The sequence below is a fragment of the Vulpes lagopus genome, chromosome 10, assembly GCF_018345385.1.
Source record: "Vulpes lagopus strain Blue_001 chromosome 10, ASM1834538v1, whole genome shotgun sequence".
In the NCBI taxonomy this organism is placed as follows: Eukaryota; Metazoa; Chordata; class Mammalia; order Carnivora; family Canidae; genus Vulpes; species Vulpes lagopus.
In genome coordinates this window covers 27,150,988-27,174,667 of record NC_054833.1, presented here as the reverse complement: position 1 = coordinate 27,174,667, position 23,680 = coordinate 27,150,988, and the positions used below count along the sequence as shown (strand labels likewise).

General features: G+C 55.3%; 2 protein-coding genes across 3 annotated transcripts in view; one reads left to right on the top strand and one right to left on the bottom strand.

Moving 5' to 3' along the window:
- NCAPD3 (non-SMC condensin II complex subunit D3) overlaps positions 1–1,501 on the bottom strand; it is a 60,199-nt gene extending 58,698 nt beyond the window's left edge. For both annotated transcript variants that reach the window (XM_041769903.1, XM_041769904.1), the window contains exon 1: positions 899–1,501. In XM_041769903.1, coding sequence (XP_041625837.1) covers positions 899–962 — 64 coding nt within the window. In that variant the 5' untranslated portion in view covers positions 963–1,501. The remainder of the gene's footprint in view (positions 1–898) is intronic.
- Positions 1,502–1,645: 144 nt separating this feature from the next.
- Positions 1,646–23,366, top strand: VPS26B (VPS26, retromer complex component B). The gene is made up of 6 exons (XM_041769905.1): positions 1,646–2,405; positions 11,350–11,506; positions 16,161–16,325; positions 19,160–19,335; positions 20,887–21,029; positions 21,377–23,366. Exons 1-6 carry the CDS (start codon positions 1,781–1,783, stop codon positions 21,521–21,523), a joined length of 1,413 nt encoding a protein of 470 aa, XP_041625839.1. The 5' UTR covers positions 1,646–1,780; the 3' UTR covers positions 21,524–23,366.
- The last annotated feature ends 314 nt before the right edge of the window (positions 23,367–23,680 follow it).

Sequence of the window (23,680 nt, the reverse complement as noted above, 5' to 3'; positions counted from 1 at the left end):
GTCCCTTTGGGAAAATCTTAGGAGGACGCTAATAAAACCAAATACAGTGATGTGTGGGGGAGGACGGGGGAGGACCTCAGGGGAGGGGAGCCGGGAGGACCTGAAGGGAGGGGAGTGGGGAGGACCTCAGGGGAGGACTTTAGGGCAGCACCTGAGGGGAGGGGAGTGGGGAGGACCTCAGGGGAGGACCTTAGGGCAGCACCTGAGGGGAGGGGAGTGGGGACGGCCAGAGGGGAGGACCTGAGGGATGACCTGAGGGGAGTGGGGAGGATCCGAGGGGAGCACCTCAGGAGAGGGGAGTGGGGAAGGCCAGAGGGGAGGACCTGAGGGAGGACCTGAGGGGAGGGGAGCGGGGAGGACCTAAAGGGATGACCGGAGGGGAGGGGAGAGGGGAGGACCTGAGGGGAGGGAGGAGGACCTGACGGGAGGACTTGAAGGGAGGGGAGTGAGGAAGGCCAGAGGGGAGGACCTGAGGGAGGACCGGAGGGGAGCGGGGAGGACCTGAGAGGAGGGGAGCGGGGCGGGACCGCGGCCGTCGCGCGCACGAGCGTCAGAGGCGCGCCCCGGCACCCCCGCCGCCAGGCCGCCGCCCCGGCCGCGACACGTCCGCCCGCAACAGCGACCGCGAGCGCCGCAGTCAGTGCTCCGCGAAGCCACAGAGCGGGCGCCGCTGTGGGAGAGCCCGGGGGAACGGCAGGGGAGGCCGCAGCAGCCCGGGAAGGAAGCCGACGCCCGGCCGCCACCCTCCCGCGTGCCCCGCCCCACACGGGGCCCCTGCGTCCCAAGGGCGCGGACGCCGAGCCCCCCGCCCCGCCCCCGCCCGGGCCTGCCGGGAGGCGCCGCAGCCGCAGGGCGCCGCAGCCCGGCCTCCCCGACGCTCACAGCCGCGTCTCCTCACCGGGGCTGAGACCCAGCGGGCACCAGGGCTGCAGGCCGCTGCCCAGGCCCAGCAGCGCCACCATGATCCCTCCGCAGCCGGCGAGCGTCCGCGCTGCTCAACTTTCAAAGCTCGCTCCCGCGCGCGCTCCGAGACGCTGCCGCGGACCAATCACGGCGGGCGGAGCGTCCCGCCGCCGAATCACCGCGCAGCCGTGTGCCGCCCGCCCGCCAATCGGCGGGGCCCTGTGCCGTCGGCGCAGAGAACGGGGCGGGCCGACGGCCGCGGGGAGCGCCGCTTCCCCTGGCTGACGTCTGAGGTTAGCGCGGAGCGCGGGCTCGCAATTAAGCTAGAACTTCGCGTTTTTCTCTTATTTCTTTAACTGGGAGGGCGCCGTAAAGAGGGGGAGACGGGCCCGCCCCGTATTAGATGTCAGCTTTGCCCGAGGCCGACGTTCCCCGTGCGTGTCAGCTGGCGCTCGAACGTTCTGACGTTTCCCGAGGAGCCAAACCAGTGAGGGAAACCAAACAGGAGCGCCCGGGCAGGATATCCGCAGATATTTAATTTTACGACACATCTGGCCCGCAGTTGTGCAAAAAGGCCGTGACTGCCATGCCAAGTAAGGGAACCGCCGGCCACTCGGTCTACCAGCGCACATGCGCAGTGAGCGCAGCTCCCGGGTCGTCGCTGTCTACCGGGGCGCGTGCGCAGTGAGCACCCCTCCCGGGTCGTCGTTGTCTACCAGGGCGCGTGCGCAGTGAGCACAGCTCCCGGGCTGTCGCCGTCTGCCAGAGCGCGCGCGCAGTGAGCACGCTCCCGGGTCATCGCTGTGCACCAGGGCGCGTGCGCAGTGAGCACAGCTCCGGGGCGGGGCTGCGAAGGCTACAGCGGCAGGGTGAGCGCATGCGCGCGGCGTCCCGGGCGCTCCCGGCTGGAGGCTGCGCCGCCTCCCCCCCCCGCCCCGCCCCGCCCGGAGCCGCCGAAGCGCCTCGGTGCGTTGCACCGCCGGAGGCCGGGGCTGGCTCGCTGTGCTGCTCGGCGCCGCTCCGCACCCGGTGGGCGGCCCGCACGGCCCAGCTCCGTACCCCGCCCCCCGGTGCCCTGCCCGCCGCAGCGTCTCCCGGCCGCCCGCCGCTCGGGCTCGCCGGGCACTGGCGGGTCGCGGGGCGCTGGTCCCCGGGGCGCTGCGGTCGGCCCTGCGCGCTCGCCCTGCGCCCCCCGCCCCGCGCAGCCGGGCGTCCTGCGGCGCCCCCGCCCCCGCCCCGCGCCCAGCAGCGGGCCCGCCGCCCCCGGCCCGGCCCCGAGATGAGCTTCTTCGGCTTCGGGCAGAGCGTGGAGGTGGACATCGTGCTCAACGATGCGGAGAGTAGGAAGCGGGCCGAGCACAAGACGGAGGACGGGAAGAAGGAGAAGTATTTCCTCTTCTACGACGGAGAGACGGTCTCCGGGAAGGTGAGCCTCGCGCTCAAGAACCCCAACAAGCGGCTGGAGCACCAGGGCATCAAGATCGAGTTCATCGGGCAGATCGGTGAGTGCCTCGCGCTGGGGTCCGCGGGCCGCCGCCGCCGCCTCGGCCTCGTCCTCGTCCTCCTCCTCCTCGTCCTCCTCCGCGGCCTCCTCCTCCTCCTCCGCGGCCTCCGCGGCCTCCTCTTTCTCTGCGGCCTCCTCCTCTTCCTTCTCCTCCTCCTCCTCCTCCTCCTCCTCCGCGGGCCCGGGCGCCGACGGGGGGCGGGGGCAGGGGTGGCGGCCCGGCCGGGTGCGGCCTGCCTGAGCCCCGGTCCCCGCGCTCCCCGCGCTCGGGCCCGCCGGCGCCCCGGCCCGAGGTGACAGCGCGGAGCCTGGTGGTGGGCGCCGTGCCCTCGGGTGCCCCCTGCGCCTCCAGCGCGCGCCCGGCTCTGCGCCCTGCCTCCCGGATTTCCCAGGAGATGCTCCTGCCTGCAGGTGGGTTTGCGGGGGAGGCCCTGCCGCCTGCCGCTCCTGCCTTTGTCTGCACATCCGCAGCGGGTCCCGTGTGCCCCGCTGACTTCACTCCCGTCCGCCTTCCTTTTCTGGTGCTGGGACGTGGGAGAGGGCTCACCACCCTTCTCCGGCCTCGCCTTAGCTCTGGGCTGCCAGTCTTGGACCTGTTTTGGGAAAGAAGCCCTGCAATCTTCCATCTTTCTATTTTACGATGTTTCTAAGACTTCTTTATTAGAATGCTAGTTTTCGGTTGACTGATTTTCTCCTTACAGACAAAGGAATGGTCCAAGCCTAAAATTTAACGATCAAGATTTCTCAGGGCTCTAACAATCTTCAAACGTGATTATTAATAGTTAAAACCGGACAGCAAAAAGCAGTAAGGATACAGAAGATTTGGGAGCTGCCAAAGTACGGCTGGCTGTCCCTAATTCTATTTGTAGTCTTGTGTTTTAAAAAACTAGGTACTTCTGAAATAAATGGTCTTTCTCATTGGGTCAGGAGTAGATTCATGGTAAATACCCATGTGTGCTGAAAAAGACTGGCAAAGGATTCATACGTGTAGCACCAGGCTGCAGGTGTAACCCTGTTCTTACAGACTTCCTGGGAAATACTTTCTCTCATATCTCTAGAGGTCAGAAGAGAATCTGTTCTCCCATTTTCCAGGGCAGGGAGGCACTGGCACACGTAGGAGGAATCCTGGAAGAAGGAGCCTCTGTGGCTACTGCTCATTTGGGAAAATGAAACGAGATCAAAGACTGGCTGATCACATAGGAAACTTTTTTGTTCTTTTAAATCCAGAATACAAATGGCCTCTGATGTACCAGAAAGGGACTGAAGAGTGAGTTTCATACTTTCTTCTCTTCTGCCTCTAGGCTGGATAGGATTTCTCAACAGCAGTACTGTTTATGTTTAGGGCTTGATAATTCTTTGTTGTCGCACCATATTAACCTGGCCTTGACCCACCAGATACCAGAAGCACATCCCCAAAAGCACCCCCAAAGATTTCTTGAGATGTTGCCTTTTGTCCCCTGGAGGGTAAAAATCAATCACCCCTAGTGAAGGACCACAGGGCCGATAGGATGAATCCAGAGTATTTTATGCTAAGCGTAATGTAGGAGATAATCAAGGAGTGCCTGCCTACTTAGCATCCATATTTTCAAGTAGTAGTTTTAAAGTTCTTGCATGGATTCTTTGTATCTGTAACAGGAGCATAACACCTGTAGTGCACATTTTACACTATCACTCCAGGTGGTGATAGCTCAATACACGAAGATAACCAGAGTGTCCCCTACCCCAACAGTGTGAAGTGAGCTCTTTGGGGCGGGGGGCGGGGAATGGAGTCAAGGCCTCCCTCTAGTCTGAGCAAAAGGAAGTTGAGGGAGCTGCTTGCTGTACCTGCGCTGCCTGGTGGCTTGTCTCACTCCTTGAATCCAGGACAGCATCCCTGCTGGCTTTTCTCCCAGGCTTTTAGCTTCCACTCATACCTCTTCCTGAGCCTCAGAGCACGGTGAGCTCTCCACCCGTGACTTTAAGGAAGCCGGGCATGAGTTTGAGGAAGGCTGCGCCTCTCCGGGCCTCCCTTTCTCACGTTGACAGCGGCAGTAACAATGATGCCTTGTGAGAATCGTGGTGAGCTGTCAAGGGGTAATGCTTCCTGCGCTGTATGGTCCATTTGTGTCAACAGTCTACTGGTCTGGGAACCAGAGAGTGAGGCTAGTGAGTAACTTTGCTGAGGTTGCGGTAGTGCGGTTTTCTCCTTCGCTGCATTCTTTGACTGTGAATGAGGTGGGCGGAGCTTTGGTCAGGCTCCTAGATCTGGCTCTAGAGCGCTGTACCGTATAGGTCTTGCTGTATGGCGCACCATTGGGCTCTACCTGCCTTCCTCGGTGAATTCCATCTTCACTCAAAAGTGTTCTTATAAACTCTAGTCTCTTGGATTTGATTCCTGTTTCCTTCCCGCCTTCCTTCCCTCCTGTGGACTGGTTCCACAGCTTGAAAATCAAGCGCCTTATGTAATTAGCTGTCTTAGGATTCATTTCTTTGTCCTCCTGATGAAAGTGTACTTGTCCCACCTGTGTATTCATTAGAAGGACAGCCTGGTACATGATGGAGAGTCATGCAAATGGGGTGACCTAAATTAGGCAGAGCTCAGTTTATAATAGCACAGTCTTTCCTATTTCCTAGGGTCTTGGGAGGACCAGAGTTAATATACATGATGCACGGGTCTTGGCACACACAATAGGTACTTATAAAGTGGAATTAAGGTGATTATTGTCATTTTCTCTTTCCCTGTTAAGCCTGATCCATCAAGAAGTTTCCAGGCACTAGACGTTTAAAACCTGTCACCTTGGGGTCACCCCAATTCCTGTGCAGACGGTCCATGGGGAATGTTTGGGCCAGGCTAGCCTTCCCTTTGGTCTGTCTGACTTCCGTTGTCTTCTCCCAAACGGTGTGTTAGCCCAAGTGGAAACCTGTGTAAGGGACTCTCCCCGGTGTCCTTTCAGAGACGACTGTTTGGCTCTCTTGCATTGCACCTCTTTGGACCCCACTCCTCACAGTGGCCCAGATCCTGCTCAGGAAAGCACCTGTGTCGGTCTTGGTTTAGAGGTAGACGGGAACAAGAACAGGGATGACCTTCCTGTCCTTTCTCTAGAGCTTGCTCTGGCAATCTCATCTGTACCCATAAGTTCTGTGTCTCTTTATATTCTGATGACTCCCAGCCTCTTTCATTGTGCTGACCTGAACCCTCCCAGGCTCCACGCCTGGGTCTAGGCACCTCCACCTGGATAACTCACGGGGCCCCCAGAAGCACATCCAACACAAAAACCTTTCTTTCTCTGCTCCGGCCCCAGCCCTGCCTCTTGTCCCGTGTGTCCCACTGTGGCCTGTGTCACCTGCATCCATTAACCTTAGGAACCCAGAAGTCTTCTTAGACTAACTCCTCCTCCCACGCGCCCAGCCCACTCTCCAGCCGCTCTCCTGCATCCCCAGTCTGTGCTTCCTCTCCTTGCCTGTGCTGCTGCCTTGATTCTCTTTCTGTGGCCACTGTCCTTCAGTCCATCTTCTGTAAAAGTGAACTAAGAGCCACTTCTGACATTGTCAGTTCCCTCCCTAAAATTCTGCTCGTCAAGTCCCTTTTGGTCCGAGAGCAGAAGTGTATACCCAGCTCCATCCCGAGGAGCCCCGCCCTTCTTCCCCACCTCACCTCTCCCTTCCCCTTCACCCTCACCTCTTATAGTTTCCTCAAAATATGTTCCTTCTAGAATCTTGGCATCTTCCCTTTGTATGTGAACATTTTTCTCCAAGCTCCGACCTTCCACCCAGGCTCTCCCTCGTCCTTGAAGCGCCCAGCATACCCTGACAGCCTTCCCTAAGCTCCCCAGGCTGACCTTAGCCCTGCCCCTGTTCTTCTACAGGCCTCCTGGATACCTCCTTTTCAAGCAGGATATGACAAACTTGTGACTTTTTATCCCCCACCCCCCCCACCCCGGTCTACCTTCCTCACTAAATTCTGAGTCCCCGAAAACCAGGGACTGCCTTCAGTGCATCATCAATGTGCTGGCTAATCTGTCATCTCAGAAGCTAACATGAAGTAGGTGCTCGATAAATACTTGCCAACTGGATATGTGCTCAGATCTCGGAATTTATAGAAGCTGTTCTCTGGACCTTTTTCTCAACTCCTAGATAGACCAGAGTTACTTGAATGAAGGAAAGGGGGAGTGTAGATTTGCCTTGCTGACTGTTAAGAGGCAGGGCTTCCTGCTGGCGCTTGGGGCAGAGGCATTGGTAAGCAAGGTGTGGCCCTCACCCTGGGCCTCTGAGAGCTAAGATGACTCACTCACCAGCAGGCACCGGCGCACGGCCTCTCCACTGGGAACTAGGATGCAGAAACATTAAAGCTCCTGTCGGTTCACTTGCTGTTGCACATTTCTTTGATCACATTTTCTTATGCCAAATTTGAGGCTGGTTTTTCTGTGTACGTAAGAAAGTAAGAGTTGTCAGACCTGTGATGCACTCAGTTCTACATCAGCTCCTTGGATGTCGCAGTCTGAATGTCGCCCCTGAGAGTGTAAGAAGACCTGCCTTACTCACCTGTGTTGTGTATGTTTTCTCTTACCCTCAGTGTGATTTTGAGCCACGTTGGCTTTCTTCCTGCGCCCAGTGTACTTTTTCCAGTGGCGTGGTCTGTTGTAACAAAGGTGACAGATAGGTGGGGAGGGCATCTTGGGCATCTCCCACGTCGCTCTAGCATGGGAAGGCCCACCGTTTTAGAAAAATACAAGGTGGTGGTGTCTAAAAAGCACGGAGGGAAAAAGGAGAGACCATTTTTTAGCTGGACTCATTTAGGGAACTCTAACACAGGATGGAAGGCAGAGCTGGGCCATCTCGGAGACTAACGGGGTTAAATAAACCAAAGGTAATTGGAAAGTCGATCTTACAAAGGATGGTAGATACGAATAACCCTGTCCTCCAGAACCAAATAGATTATATCTGGATTTTTTTTAAGTTTTTTTTTAAGATTTTATTTATTTATTTATGATAGACATAGAGGTGGGGGGCAGAGACACAGGCAGAGGGAGAAGCAGGCTCCCTGCAGGGAGCCTGACGTGGGACTCGATCCTAGGTCCCCAGGATCAGGCCCTGGGCTGAAGGCAGCACTAAACCACTGAGCCACCCAGGGATCCCTTTAAAAGGTTTTTAAAAGTAATGCCACTGAGGGCACCTGGGTGGCTCAGTCAGTTAAGCAGCTGCCTTGGGCTCTTGGCTCAGGTCGCGATCTTGAGGTCCTGGGATCTGGCCCTACGTTCGGGCTTCCTGTCCAGCTGGGAGTTTGCTTCTCCCTCTCCTTCTGCTCTCCCCCCTATCCCCCTCACCCCCCGCCATTCATGCTCTCTCTGTCAAATAAATAAAATCTTTTAAAAAAAAGTAATGGCACTGGATGGATCTGAACCATCAGTCAAGCCTGTCAGTACCAGTCAAGCCTGTACTTCTAAAAACTCCAGGGGCTTTCTTTTAATTCATTAACCCGTGAAAGGCTAAGTAAAAGGCACATTGAGATGAAACAGATTGATTCTGGCCTATTAGTGAGTTGTTGCAGGGCTGGAACAGAGCTGCACCTTGCTGGGGACGGGCAGCCCAGAGGTGTTCTGCTCTAGCAGGAGTGCCAGCATCCAGGAGATGTGAGTGGAGGTGGCGGCGTGAATCTTGACTGGTGGGAGATAGTGGCTAGGAAAACTGGGATGAAGATGGGACTCTTGGAGGTGTCTTTGCCTTTGTTGGCTTAACGTTTCTTCCAAGACCTGCATGAAGCTTGGGCCAAAAACATGGTCCCAGCCCAGTAGCAGGTCTCAGGCTGTTTCCAACGATGACCGGGTGGTGCAAAGCTGGCTCGATTTCCTTCCAAAGTGGCAAATTCACTCCTCAGCCGTTGGTGGCAAGTTTCATCATGAAAACATCCTGACTATAAAAGTCACTTCCTCCTGTTGGATCAAGAAAGAGGCTCAAGACAGGGAAGTTACCTTAACAAAAAACATGGTCAGTTTCTATTTCTAGCTTGAGGTGCCTGATTGCTGAGGGCTTTGGAGGTTGGGGGGAACCAAGATGACTTGTCACTGCATCCTTGGGATAGAATACAGGCAATTTATAGCCTCTTGAGGGCCCAACGTCTTGCTAAAACAGCCTTGTAGTTTCTGTTCTAATTTATGTGAGAGGAAACCAGATTTTCTGGCAAATAGCAAAGTATGGCTGCTATTTCTGCCCCTTTGCACCAAGTGTTTGCAAGAGCATTGCAAATGGCATCACAAATGGCTTATAAATCATAAATTAAAAAGCCCAGTCCAGCTGCACTCAGACTACACACTGGCCACTCTCCTGTGACATTTAACGTAGGAGCCGATACTAACATCATCCAGGAGTAAAAGCACGAGGGAGAACATGAGGTATGCAGGGAAGGACGACCTCTCCTGCCCGAGGGCCACCGCCAGGTGTCGGGGCTGCCTCAGCCAGAATGTTGCTAGGATTCTCAGACCGGGACATCTGCGTGCTCTCGTGCTCTCTGAGCGCTCGTGGGTCCTTCTCTGTTTTGTTTCTCCTGTTGCCTTTGGTCTTTGTGATCACAATTGGGTATTTTTCCATCTTTTTCTCAACTCTGGGATTTCTCACTTAAAGTTCATGGACATTGGGACTGCCCGCTTCTGTCCCCTGAAACTGTGGCCAGAATCCAGTGCTTGGGAGCTGAAGCACCAGGTCCACCCGGGGCTGAGGGGCTACTTCTCACGGAGGCGTCAGGACCATCGACAAGGCCCAGTGAGAGTAAGCGAAGGAGCCCTTGTCACAGTGGCTCTGTTTCTGCCCGATCACAGGGCTTCCTTACATTTACTGGGGGACACAGCCGTTGGATCTTAAAGTAGAAGCAGTGGATTGCTCACCTTTCCCTGTCCTTCCCGCCGGAGGTTGTACGTGCGGTCTCCTGTTTAGCAACTTGGTGGATTATTACTCACTTCTCAGAATGCTGCCTGCCACTGATTCCATTTAGTATTTGGAAGAGAAGGTGGATCGTTTGTGATATAAAGTGGATGAAAGTGTAACTGTAGGAAGTGAGCAGCAAACTGCAGTCACGGAATACGACGTAAATGCATACAGAAGTGGCGGCGGTACTTTGGGATTAAACCGCACGATTGCTGCCTTCCTGAGTCGGATGCATCTTAGGACAGAGCCCCCTGTGCTGCCCTGTGCTGTAGAAGCTTCCCTGCGGGGGAAGAGGGCTTCCTGTGGAATAGGCTTGTCAGGAGCAGCTCCCAGGGCAGCAAGGGGTTGATTTCACACTCAGCCTGAAAGCGCCACTTGAAACCGGCTCCGCTTCTGGGCACGGTTCTCCCCTGGGGCAGGGCTGGGCTCTGCACTGCTGGGCCCGGAGCTGCAGGCCTGATCGGAGGCGCCCCAAGCATGTGCAGCCCTGCCGCCACCCTGCTGCTCAGCTGGTACTGAGGGAGGTGGCCTGCCGCGCTCTGCAGACTCGGAGCCAGACTCGGAGAGCCAGACTCGGAGCTGACCTGCTGGCCCTGGGCCGCCTCTCCCCTCTGTGGGCCTGGTTCCATCTCCAGGCAGCCAACGGCGGGAGGGCCGAGCGCACGCTCCCTCACTGGCTTCCCGGCCGCAGCATCAGTGAAGGACAGTCCGGAAATGCCTGAGGGGCAGTGCTTGACTGCAGTGTGGCCCTGTGCGCGCTGTCGGTCTCTGCACAGCCAGGTGCTGGGGGAGCCAGGAACCAGGGGAAATAGACCGTACCTCTAACGACCGCATGCATAGGAAGGTTAACACTCGAATCGGGGATCCCTGGGGGCTCCGCGGTGTAGCGCCGCCTTCAGCCCAAGGTGGGATCCTGGGGTCCTGGGATCGAGTCCGGCGTCGGGCTCCCTGCCTGGAGCCTGCTTCTCCCTCTGCCTATGTGTCTCTGCCTCTCTCTCTCTCTTTGTGTCTCTCATGAATGAAAAAATAAAAAAATTAAATAGTGGAGTACAAATACAGTAAATTGTAACATTCAGATGCCACAGCTATTTCTAGAGGAAGATGAATCTAGAGCAGTTCTTCTCAAAGTGTGGTCCCTGGACGAGCAGGACCAGCATCCCCTGGGAGCTTGTTAGACATGCAGATTCTTGGAGGTGAATTCTTGGGCCTCACCCCTGACATTAGGGGCAGGGCTGAGCAATTGGGTTTTGACAAAGCCTCCCATTGATTTTGGCACTTACTGAAGTCGAGAAACCCCTGATTTAAGGGAAATAACACTAAAACTTCTGCGTCAGCTTGGCCATGTGGATTCCTCTCCAAGGGATAGGAGCACCTAATGTGTTTCAGGTGTTTGCTGTCCACTGGGTACCGTTCTGAGTCCTTTACTCTTAGAGTCACTTCCTCTAATTCTTACAGAGCCTTGCAAAATGGGTTACGCTATTACTCCCACTGTACTAGATCATAGAAATAGATTCGTCCTTGCAGGAAAGCCGCTCTAGTCTCAGCTCCGCAGCCACCTTGGAGACTCCGAGTGTCATTTGATCTTGCTGTGCCTCAGTTTCTTTCTCTGTTAAATGGATGACAAGGCCTCTCCCAGCTAGTTCCAAAAGTCATTATAAGGATGACATGATTAAAGAACTATGAATAGATGTTCAAAAGTTAGAAATGTTTTTAAAGCAATGTCATATATTTGATAGCAGCTCCCCGATGTATCTCTCACTGAGATCCTTCCCTTATGTGCTGCGGGCAGGGTCACGGTGGTTTTTACTGTGCCGCTGGATTTCTCTGTGTAAAACTGAAGTGATTCGAAAGTAGGGAGGAAGGTCATACGTGGAGCATGCAGTGAAGGAGCAGGATCAGGAAAAGGGAAAGGGAGTCAAAAACACGGGCGGCTGGGGAGGTTTGTCTTGGGGGGTGGTCTCTCAGAAACAGGGATCCTGCGTCCTGGAGCCTCCTTGCCAGGCCCCGTGTAGCTCGGGGTCTGGTAGTGGATGTTTTCTCTCCAGAGCTCTATTATGACCGCGGGAACCACCATGAGTTTGTGTCGCTGGTGAAGGATTTGGCCCGGCCCGGAGAGATCAGCCAATCACAGGCCTTCGACTTTGAATTCACCCACGTGGAGAAGCCGTATGAGTCCTACACAGGCCAGAATGTGAAGCTACGGTAAGTTGTGCTTGCTGTCCCCCAACCTTCCCGGCAGCCGTCCACATTCCTGAGGCCTTTTAGACGGGGAGCACGAAGGGAGGGAGGTGAGAGCCGTGAGTGGTGTGCTGGTACGTGGCTAACAGTGGGCTCTCCGGGAGGAAAAGCCCTGGTCTGCAGCAGTTGTCAGATTCTGTAGTGTGACTGTTTCCACCACGGCCAATTGCAGGCTCCCGACCTGATGTTCCTGATGACAGAGTTAGGGAGAGACGTACAGTAGCCACCTTCACGTAGCTAGACGTAAATTCCCCCAAGGCAGAGAGAATTGTAAAATGTAGCAAAAATATTAGGAAGCAACACATCTTTAGTGTTACCTTCGTTTTTCATATAGTCTTAATTATAAGTTTATGTAATTTAATTTTAAATATTTGCTATGTTTAACAATCAGTTTTTTACATTCCTAAAAATTCAGTAGTCAGTCTTTATACCCTGGTACCTGCTGTCCCCCGCGTACCGGGGCTGCAGATCCTCAGTCCAGCTCTGCCACACAACAGCAGTGTGATCCTGAGCTCTGTCGCTCAGCTTTCTCCCGTGAAAAGTAGGATAGATTTGGATTCTAGTTCTAGATCGGCCCTCCATGTTTTGGGGTGATGGGGAACATAAAACATAACACAGTGTGACGAGTTCTTAAAAAATTAGTGAACACAGTTTAAGTACGTAGGACTGTTTTTAATGTTTTCAGTGTTCCAGTTTCTGAGGATGGGGATGGATTCCGGGGCCTCTGGGGTAAAAAAAAAAAAAAAAAAAAAAATCCAGAGAAGCTCTAGAGTCTTGGATGTAACCTGAGATTAAGTGATGTCACTGGGATACAGCAGACGTCCTCTGTCACCCCAGACACCTGCTTCCAGGTCTTGATGCTGTCTTGTCAGATCAGCCGTCTTCATCACCTTGAGGCCTGGTGGTGCGGACTACAGCAGGGCCCTCCATCCCCTTGTCTCTCTGGTCTCCCCTCTTCATCAGAGGAGTGACTGTAGGCCTTGCAGAGAAGTACGAACACTGGCATTACTCAAACTAGAGGCAGCGTTTCAGAATTGCACTCAGAAAAAGCTGCAGAACTGTGAGGAAGACAAGCTACTAGTCACTGAAGCCTGCTGCAGGATTTACTATTATTTAATTTCATTTTTTTGCAGTACATTGCTCTTAAATGTTTTTAAGTCAGAAAGAAAGGTATTGAAAAGAGTGGTGATTCTTCAGAATATTAAAAATAGAATTACCGTTTGATCCAGGATTCCCACTTTTGGGTACATACCCGAAAGAAATGAGAACCAGGACTCAAACACAGACGTGTATACACACACTCATAGCAGCCTGTTCACAGCAGCCAAAAGGTGGACATACCTGAGTTCCATCAGCAGGTGAATGGATAAACAAAATGTGGTGTATACATTTAGTGGGATATTACTCAGCCTTAAAAAAGGAAGTCCTATCAAATGCTACCACATGGATGAATGCTAAAAGCGTCATGCTAAGTCAAATTAGCCAGTCCTAAAAAGACATGTACTGTGTTATTTCACTGCAGTGTGAATGTACTTAATGCCATGGAACCATATACTTAAAAATAATTAAGATGTTAAGTTTTGTTATATATGTTGTAGGGGAGGAGAAAACCATGTTTCCTTTATCTGCCTTAGGGTCATCAGCTGAGGCCCCGCAAGTCAGATTGCCAGAGACAGGCTAGCAAGAGAGAGGCAGGCCGGGGTGATTCCCGTGTGTGTGTGTGTGTGTGTGTGTGTGTGTGTGTGTGTCGCATACGCCTGGAACTCCAGGATGGCTAACGCGACGGGGCACTTAGGACATGGAGCTTATGTAAGCGTCTTAACAGAAGAGTGATGATTTTATAGAGAAGTGACAAGACAAAGGAAAGGGACCGAGCTTCTAGGGAGGACAGATACGTGGAAGAAACAAAAGAAGGGAAAGAGTCCTTTCAGCAAGATCTGTTACGTGGATTTCTCTGGTGCAGTCTGGGATAACAGTGATCTCTGGTGAGGAAGACCCTCCTGCTCTTCCTGGCAGAGAGTGGGGAAGGGCGGTTTTTCTTGTGTCTGCTTCTTGTCGGTTGTGTTCAGCTCAGTACGATCATTGTGCCAGAGTGGCATATTTTCGGGTGGTATACTCAGAACTCCTGTATTTTACCACAAAAAATATGTATAAGTGAATAAAAGAAAAGAAGGTGGGACGTCTGGGTGGCTCAGTGGTTGAGCACCTGGGGGGCTCAGGGCATGATCCCGGGGTCCTGGGATCGAGTCCCACATCGGGCTCCCTGCAGGAACCTGCTTCTCCCTCTCTGTGTGTCTTGTGAATAAATAAATAAAATATTTAAAAAAAAAAGAAGAAGGTGTTGCTGTCCAGTTAGATGAAGACATTAGGGTTCATGGTGAGAAAGTGAGGAGTCAAGAAGGGAAAATTAGTTAAGGGCCTTGTGTACACGTTGATTCCAGATTAAGGGCTGTACCCTACTGCTTGGGCAGAGGGAACACATGAAAAGATCACTCCAGACTCCTTTGTTTTTATGTGGGAAGTGGTTCTCTTGGATGATTAATACAAAGCCAACCTGTCCTACTTGGTGGATGTGTAGAGCACGTTGTTGGAAGGCTAGTATGAGGTCCTGGGCATCTCACCGTCGTGGAGGCGGGAGCGGCAGCAAATGAGGCATTTAACAGACAGCAGAGCTGGCCGGTGAGCACAGGTGCAGCCAGGTGGCTGTCAGGGACAAGGGACGGTCTGTAGTGGAGGCGACTGATCCAATTCAGAGTCTAAAGCGCTGCCAGGATAGAAAGGTATGGAAGTTCGCTAGAGGATTGGAAATGCAGGCCGGCACTTGGGAGCACCGCACTCCCAAGTCCTCTGCCCGGCGGTGGAAATGGGCACGTTTACCAAGGAGGAGAGCAGAGGTGGAGAAGGGCCCGGGCAGGACCCAGAGCAGGCCTGGGAGGGGGTGAAGCAGGCACAGCCCCCTGTGGAACCATGGGAAGGCTTTCAAGGAAGAGGAGGAAATGTGTTATTCTCCGCTGTCGAAACTCAAGCACAGAAACAAGGCCATTGGGTTTGGCAACCGGGGACTGAGTGTCACCTCCGGGGGGGGGCAGTTTCCGTAGGCAAGGGAGATCGAAGCAAAGGGCGTGGGGTAGTGAGAACAGGACCCCTCCCGGGCGCCATCTCCGACTGTCCATCGGGCCTGGGGAGCCTTTGGGGGATTGGGCAGTCTGGGCTTTTGTACAAACTCGAGAGAAAGCCGTCACTGGAGAGAGATAAGTTGGAAAACGTGGAGGATGGAGATGCCAGGCTCCCATGTTTGAGTCCCTGGAGGCAGGGAGGGCTGTTGGTGCCTGTGTCCCCGCAGAGCGGAGACCTGTGAGCTGTGGCTGGGCATCCGGACGGAAGCCCCCTTCCTCCCGCATCGGCGGTAACACGCATCCAGGTTGCAGGCAGTCTGCCGGCCGGCGGGGCAGAGGGTTTCGAGAGACCGGGCGCTGTCGGAGGCGAGGAGGGTGGGCGAGGCCGCAGATGCCCTCTTAGGCCGGCGGTAGGAAACAGCACAAGGTAGAGAAGGGAGACCGTGTTGTAAGTCTTGACTGGGAAGGCTGTGCTCTGAGTAGAGGAAAAGCTGTGTCTTCCATGGAGGAGGGCGAGGCTGGAGCCCCAAGCGACTAGGAGAGGCTGGGGACACAGGAGGTCCTGGAGAACGGGCGGAAGTGCCTGCGGTGGAGCGTGGGCCAGGCCACGCCGAGGGAAGCCTGCGCATACTGAGCTGGCGGGCAGCCTTCTGCAGGGACACCTGACCCATGATGGGGGGTCCCTGCAGTCACTGGGTGGCAGCGTGGGGAAGTCGGAGGGGACGGTGGTGCCAGGGCCCGGACAGGCAGGCGAGGCATGCCGAGCTGGCAGGCGCTGCCCTCTGCTCCAGCAACCCCAGGATCTCACATTCAGACTTGCCCTCACTTCTGCTGCCCGAGGGCCCTTTGGTCTCTCTGCATAGCTCTGATTCCTCCACCTGGGGCCGCACCTGCTGTGTGTGTGGTCGGATTTCTGTTTGGAGGCCACTCCCCAGTGGGCTGTGGGCTGCCCCGGGGTCTGGCCTTTCGTCGGTGCGTAGCGGTAAGCGGTAGCTGAATGGGGACGTTAGCTGAGTGCGGACGGCTCACGGACTTCCTCATTTCCTCCCGTTTAGCTCGAGGGACTTGGAAGATGCACACTGATCATGTGAGATGACCAGGCTTGCAGGGGGCAGCGTGTAAGACCCCGTGCCGAGAGCCGGCGTCAGCCCGAGGGAAGCCCGTACACAGACCCGCGGCAGGCAGTGGCCAGGGCCGGGACGGCATTAGGATAACTTTGGGGTGGGGGGGACAGAGAAATCGCTTCTATTTAGGGCAGTGCTCTGATCCCGGAGGATGGGCTCGAGAAGGCCCTTGAGGAGAAGGTCCTTGAACACCCTGGAACTGTAATTGCAGAATTTTCTAAGTTCACGTCTTTCTGGGAGGTGGGTCCCCAGAGGGGACTCTGGGAGGAATCACAAAGCCACCCGTTAGGGCTTCTCTCTGTGGGTCTGCTGGCGCGCAGACGAGGGCAGCGTGCGGGCACTGGGAGTGTTCCTTTATGACACGTCCACCTCCTGCAGGTATTTCCTTCGAGCCACCATCAGCCGCCGCCTCAATGATGTCGTCAAGGAGATGGACATCGTAGTCCACACCCTCAGCACGTACCCAGAGCTGAACTCCTCCATCAAGATGGAGGTGGGGATCGAGGACTGCCTGCACATTGAGTTTGAGTACAATAAATCCAAGTAAGTACCCGGGGCCCCGCGGTGTGGAGCCCAGGCCTATGCTGGGGGCAGGCAGCTGAGTGGGTACTGGGAATGTGGCTGAGGCTGCAGAATGTAGACCGGGAGGCCGAACCTCATACTTATACTAAGTGGAAATCAAGGAGGGACATTGAAGTTACACGTCGTACATTGTGTTTCAAAGTCAAGCTAAACTCGGGATCCCTGGGTGGCACAGCGGTTTAGTGCCTGCCTTTGGCCCAGGGCACGGTCCTGGAGCCCCGGGATCGAATCCCACGTTGGGCTCCCAGTGCATGGAGCCTGCTTCTCCCTCAGCCTATGCCTCTGCCTCTCTCTCTCTCTGTGTGACTATCATAAATAAATTTTTTAAAAAAATTAAAAAAAAAAACAAAGTCAAGCTAAACTGACTTTATAGCTGTTTGTTTGGATCTAGATTCAGCTCTTCCTTTCTACTGATCAAAATAATCTCCAAACCCCATTCCTGTTAGCGCTCGTACCCACTGTACAGCGTGTCTGGAAATCCACGTGCACACCGGCCGAGTTTGCTGCGTCCTCCTGAACTTTAGTGAATGACAGTCAAGAATGCCTCTGTATAGAGGTCTTTAAATAATGTTAACTGGCAAGTTGGGAAGCCAGGAATGTTTTAACTGTCTTTGCTGTCCAAACATGGAAACGTTTAAGTGCTTGTAAATCACGAAACCTACCAGCACTTCAAAGACCTAGCACAGGCATCTTTCTTTTATTCATGAGAGACACAGAGAGAGAGAGAGAGAGATTGAGAGGCAGAGACACAGGTGGAGGGAGAAGCAGGATCCCTGCAGGGAGCCTGACGGACTCGATCCCGGGACCCTGGGATCACAACCTGAGCCGAAGGCAGACACTGAGCCATTGAGCCCCACAGGCGTCCCCACAAGCATCTTTCTTTTCAGTATCAAACGTTCCTGAAAATGTTTGAAAATCAGCAGAAGTAAAAGTGTATTCAGAGCTAAAACAAGAAATTAGGAGTCTAGGGCTCTTACTGGGCAGACACTCAGGTCAGATCCACTGTTACCCAGGGGTTCGGGGCAGTGGGGCTGACCTGTTGGCTCTCCTGTGAAGGGTTGGAAATAGGGCTTTTCAAAAAACTAGCAACGTATGTGCTTCCTAGAACAGGGGTGAGGGGGGTCCTGTTTGTTCCCCTGCCCCCTGGCCTGGAACCACTCATGACCCAGAATGGCTTCTGCTTGGCTGGGCCCCACATGTGGACTGGGGTGAGGCGGGCTGGAGGGAGGTTGGTCTGGGCCAGGCAGGGACATACGAGCAAACAGCCTTCTTTGCCTTCCTCCTCAGTCTCCGGGCTCTGGAAAGGAGCCACCAGCAGTGCCTGCCTGCCAGCGCTCCCGCTGCCTGGTAAAGGGGTGGCCGGGAGGCAGTGCCACCTTGTAGGAGCTCAGAAAGCCGTCGGTCAGCAGTGTGCTCAAGACCAAGTGTGGTGTGAAAGGGCCGAGAGAGTCCATCCCATGAGCTCGGGCTGGATGCTCAGCCCCTTTGTGCCCTCTCAGAGCAGGCCATGCTGGGCAGGGCTCCGTCTACTGGGTAGGCCTAGAGCACAGTCCCATCCTGCCACTAAGATTGCCCTTGCGTGAAGGTCAGCAGGTGTTAACACGTTTGTGCCTTGGCTTTCTCCTCTGAAAAGTGGAGACAGGGTAGTGGGGTTTAAACATGGAAAACATGAAGTGAAAGAAGAGCAGGGCGCAGGATCGTGGGCCCTGCACTGGGGTTTCTCACATGTTAATGTTTCCACATAGCATTTCATTTAGAATAAAGGAAAGTTCTGTTTACCAAAGTGTGAAAACCCCTAGAATCTATGATCTCTCAGCATTCCTTCTTAAATGCTTGGAGCAGCCTCCGTTCTTAGGTTATCTACTGAGAGTGCGGGTCTCCCAGTTAGACTATAAGGAGAAAGGCAGCATGAAATAGTAGGGCGGACACAGGCCTAGGAATTGGGTACCTGGGCTCACATCTCTGTCCCCTACTCAGATCCTGGTTCAAGTGTCTGTCTTCTTTGAACTTCCTTTTCTTCACCCGTAATATGTGGAGGTTAAATCCTGAAGTCCCTGGAACACCCTGTCCCATGAATCTGAGAGCTTCAGATTTGAAGATTTTTGTCTCTGCCTGATACAGTGCTGTGTGTGCGCAGACCACTGGCGCCCCACGCTGACTCAGAGAGAAACGCTTGGAGGGTCAGAACCGTTGTTAGGCATGGCCAAGTCCACAGCAGCTCCCGAGCACCAGCCATGTGAGCAGGGCGCAGGGAGAAGGTGCCAACGGGGCGTGAGTGATGCCTGCATCTTGCTCTCCTGCTCCTCCCTGGCCTGATGTGTCCACAGCAGACAAGACTGCTCTATTGCTCTGCTGCAGGGCCAGTTCCCAGAAGACCTGTTGTGGAGCTCAGGGAGAAAGAGCAAGACCTGGATTGGTGGGGCTGTCCTCCCACACCTCAGGACACCTAAAACAACACATACCACAAACACAGGAGGTATACAAGAGTTTAGAGTGCTGGGGAGATAAGTCGGGAGAGCAAGCGTGAATGGGCGTTTAACCTGCAGAAAGAACATCCTGTGAATGGCCTGTGGAAGAACGGGGAAGTTACAGAAGTCACTGGGATCCCAGTAAAGAACATATTGGGAAGTCATTCTGCAAGGGCAGTTGTAAGAACATGGGCGAGTGTGGCTGTCACTCCATCTTCAGCTACCCCACGTGGCGGTGTCCCCTCCCCTGAAGCCCGGGAAACCTGGAAACATGCAAAGTTGAGCTGCTGTACTCACATCTTACTCTCTGGGCTTTCTCTTTCCCAGATACCACTTGAAAGATGTCATTGTAGGAAAGATCTACTTCCTGTTGGTGAGAATCAAAATCAAGCACATGGAGATAGATATCATCAAGCGGGAAACGACGGGCACAGGCCCCAACGTGTACCACGAGAACGACACGATAGCCAAGTATGAGATCATGGACGGGGCGCCCGTGAGAGGTGAGCACCCAGGCACCCAGCCCACAGCGGCCTTACCCGCTCCCCAGGCCCCACAGAGTGTTGGAGGGCACGAGGGACTTTAGTGCTAGACTAAGATTCCCTATTCACCTGTCATTTCTCATTTCCGGAAGTTCACTGGGTACCAGTAAAGAGGGCTGATATGTGCGAGCTCCTTCCCCACCTTCACCAGGAGAGCTCCGCGTTGGCCTTGTCTGCCTACGGAGCTCGTAGCAGAGATGGCATCTCAGGAGCGATGCCTCTTAGAAAACAACTACTACAAAAGCTTGAAAAGTGCTGGTGTAGCAGATACAGTGGGAACATTTCACTACTTCCTGTTGATATTCTCTGTTGCTAGGGACCAAGAGGGTAACGTGGAATAATCACGTGTGTTCCTTACTTCTGGCTCTGGCAAATGATCCACTCCCTGCATGCATTTGCCAAGTGTAGACAGTCTGGGCAGCCCTAGCAGGTGCCGCAGAGCAGGGAACGGGACAGACGGCCGCCCCACCCACCCCCAGAGCTGATGTGACATCTGGAACGAATGGAGTTGAAAGCCTGGGTGTTTGGGGAACCTGGATATTTGGGAGTAGTAGTCGTTTTACATGCTGCTAGCTCTGCAGCCACTGATCACGAGGAGTGTTTTCTTCCCTGCAGAAGTGCTCGGTTATGCCAAGGTTTTATTCAGCTTGTTCCCATGTGTTCCGTGTGGAAGGAGGAGACCAGGACAGCAGGCTCTTGGGTGTCACCAGGACGCCCCCGGGGGGACAGGGCTGAGTGCTCCTGACTCCCCGGGTGTGCCATGTTTTCACCGGCTCTGCAGGGAGAGCCGCTGCTGTTTTCCCTGAGAAGCAAGACAACAGATCATTAACAGCACATTTATATTTAGCTTTAGACGACATGATAGGCTTGGCCTCTCTCAGTAGAATTACTGCCCTAATTTCCTTTCACTTAAATTAGGAAGAGCACGGTGTCAGAGCTGGAAGGGCTCAAAAATACCACATAGTCTGGTTCCACACTTTTCCGCAAGAGAAAATTAAGGTCCAGAGAAAGCAATGGACTAACTCAGCAGTCCTACAAGTTAATGCAGAACTGAGACCAGAATGAGGGTTTTTTCCTTTCCAGAGCCCTTTACCGCCCTGCCAACCCACCTCGGAGCGGAGGTGTATGTTGGGGGACATGCAGTATTTAGGGTGGATGACGGTGGCACCAAAATTGCTGGGTGATAGGAGTGAGTTTGACCCTTTGACCCTGAACACCCGACAACTAGACGGTGACACGTCCCCTAAGGGTGCTTGGCCGTAGCGTCCTGCGCTCTTCCTACGCATGGGTCTTGGTTTCCGGGCGGTGAGAGAAGGTGCAGCGGGGCCTGGACGGGGAGCAGCACAGTGTCAGGTTTTGCTTCAGCAGGTCACTGAGCTGCCGACTGCAAGTCCCCGACAGGTAGGAACGTTGCCTCGAGTGTGCCGTGAGATGCTCGGGGCGCCTCCCCTGCTGGTGTCAGGAGGGGTGGGCTCCGTCGCCCCTTCCCTGACGTGTGCCCGGCCCTCACAGGAGAGTCCATCCCGATCCGGCTCTTCCTGGCGGGCTACGAGCTCACCCCCACCATGCGGGACATCAACAAGAAGTTCTCTGTGCGCTATTACCTCAACCTGGTGCTCATAGATGAGGAGGAGCGGCGCTATTTCAAACAGCAGGTGAGGCCCTGGGCATGGCCCTGGAGCCTGACGGGAAGGGCAGGGCCCGGAGAGTTTGCTCGTCTCCACGCCCCCTGGTGGTCCACGGAGGCTGAGCCCGTGGTGAGAACCAGGGTTCCCATGTGACACGTTGAGTCTGCTTGCCCAGGCCAGCGACCCTTCTGCCCTTCGTGCCCCCATCGGGAGCCCCGGGGCCGGGGGGGGGGGGGGGGGGGGGGCGCGGGGGAGGGACGGACAGGCAGCTGCTGACCTGCAGGAAGTTTTGCTGAGATGCCCGGGGAGGGCTGGAGCCCCTGGGCCCCCCATGCACCCCTCTCAGTGTGTCACGACCCCCCCAAATTCCGCAGGAAGTGGTGTTGTGGCGGAAAGGTGACATCGTAAGGAAGAGCATGTCCCACCAGGCAGCCATCGCCTCGCAGCGCTTCGAGGGCACCACCTCCCTGGCTGAGGCGCGGACCCCCAGCCAGCTGTCCGACAACAACAGCAGGCAGTAGGCCCCGGGCCCGGGAGCGGCTGGGCTTCCACCCCGGCAGCCCCGTCTACCACACACCAGCGGCTGGGGCAGGAGGACGGCGCGACGCTCAGCTGACCCGTTACTTGCAACCTGAAAACAAATTGTGTCTTGACTTAAATTCTTTTTTCTGAAGAACCTAAGGGCCCTGGGCTGGGAGGCAGTGTCCTTGAGGTGTGCAGCTGACGTGGGACTAGGGAGAGGGAGCCTCCCGTCGAGGCTGCCCCGCTTCTGCAGGAGGTCCCGAGCAGCTTACCCCCTGCGGCCCCACGCCCTGTCCTGAGTGGCAGGGGGGAGACGCCTCTTTGGGAGTCTCGGGGGTGGTGCTTGGAGGTTTCCACACATGGCCCCCCCCTCATGGCTGGGACACAGCCACCTCCCTTCTCTGTCTTCTGTGGACTCCTGTCAGGAGCGTCCTGGGACAAGCCTGTGGTAGGGCCTCGCCCGTAAGGGATTCTGGGCACAGACTCCCGGGTCGCAGTCACGCATGGATGGCAGCAGCGTGGGACACAGGAGGCCCGGCCGGGCCCCGAGGACAAGCACAGGGACCGGGCTGGTAGCTGCCCGCCGCGGGCTGGGTGGCTCGAGGGCGCTGCCGTGTGCTCCCGCAGGCTTCCCAGGAAGGGGCCCTGAGCTCTTTGCTTCCCTGTGATGGATCGTCCTCACTCCCCGCTCTGCCTCCAGTTGGTTCCTGGGGCTTGGGGGCTTCTGGCTGTCGCCCGTGCCCGTGCCTCCCCCCCCCCCCCCCCCCCCCCCCCCGCCGCGGAGCCGTGGGAGGGAGAGCGCCTCCGCAGAAACCTTGCCCACGACTTCTGAAAGATTCTGCTTGCCAAACTGTCTTCATCTTCACCACCTGACTGACCCGAATTTAGGACCGTCGATGTTTTTGTCGAAAAACACACAGAGACTCCGTGGACATTGTTCTGCTGGAGGAGGCGGGGACTTCCCTGTGCGCTGCGGGCCCGCTGGAGTAGAGGTGTCGACATCCTTTTCTGCCTCACCTGGAGACGACCCCGCTGGCCGGTAAGGACCAGATCAGGTGGTCCAAGTCCCCCATGATTTGGGAAGCAGAGGGCTCAGTTCCTGTGTCATCTTTCAGTGTGGGATATTCAGACTGTTCTCCTGAGACCGGTGCAGTCGTGGGCCTCTGAGTGGGCAGGGCTCCTGGGGCAAAGACCCTGCGTGGACCCTCGAGGCGGACTGGGGACAGCAGAACCAGGGAAGGTTAGGTGGCTCCCCCATGCCGGACCCTGAGTTCTGGTGCGATGGACAATCTCCCGGGAACAGGATCACTCAGCTGCCCCTGGATCATCAGGATCGGGCCCAAGTGTCTGGGGAGGCGGGTTCTGTGTTCCTTCCCTTTTCCAGAACATGAGACTAGGCCCCGGCGTGCCTCCCCTAGTAGCTGGTCTTCTAACCAGAAGGGACCGGTCAGTTCCTCTGCCTCCCAGCAGACAACTCAAATTCATTTTCCAACTTACCTAACATCTTAAACCTTTCTTCTGGGAGAACTGGAAGGTAGAATTTGGTTTCATCGTGTCAGGAGCTGCGTGCAGCCAGGTCTTGTTTTCCCTCACTCCGCCCACTGGCTCCTTGTCTGCAACCACAGAGGGGAGGGGAGGCCCGGCCCCGACCCTCGCTGGTCCCCCCCGGGGGTGCGTAGGTACTAAACCGAGCAGTGCAACTTGTAATTAAGCAGCTGCTGTGTTTACATGTTTCTTAATGTGTCGTCTTTTCAATGGCTGTATTTTAAAAAAAAAAAAAAGAACACTTGTTTCAGTTGTGTCTGTGATTAAAGGAAGCCCCTGTGGCTTGGAGGCATCGTGCCCATGGTCCCCAGGGCCTGTGGTCTCTTCTGTCTCGCGCTGCGCTACTCGCACCCACCGGGCTAGACCCCCCCCCCCCCCCCCACTCCCAGCACAGCGCCTGCCCTCTCCACCTCCAGGAGGCCACTGCTCAGCAGGAGTGCTTTGTGAATCCTCTTGTAGACAAGCGTGTGCTGAGAGGAGTCCGGTGGTGCCCTCATCTGGCAAGCTGTGCTGCAGCTGCAGACAGTTCACACCCTGTGGGACCCAGGCAGCTTGGGTGGGTATGGGAGGCTGGGGTCCGAAGATGAAAGTTTGAGTGGGTGGCAACAGCT

Bases quoted from the DNA above. Each gene is read 5' to 3' on its own strand.
- VPS26B (XM_041769905.1), top strand. From the start codon at position 1,781: ATGCGCGCGGCGTCCCGGGCGCTCCCGGCTGGAGGCTGCGCCGCCTCC. The intron at 2,406-11,349 runs GTGAGTGCCTCG...TTTTCTCTCCAG, and splicing joins CGAGTTCATCGGGCAGATCG to AGCTCTATTATGACCGCGGG. The intron at 11,507-16,160 runs GTAAGTTGTGCT...CACCTCCTGCAG, and splicing joins GGCCAGAATGTGAAGCTACG to GTATTTCCTTCGAGCCACCA.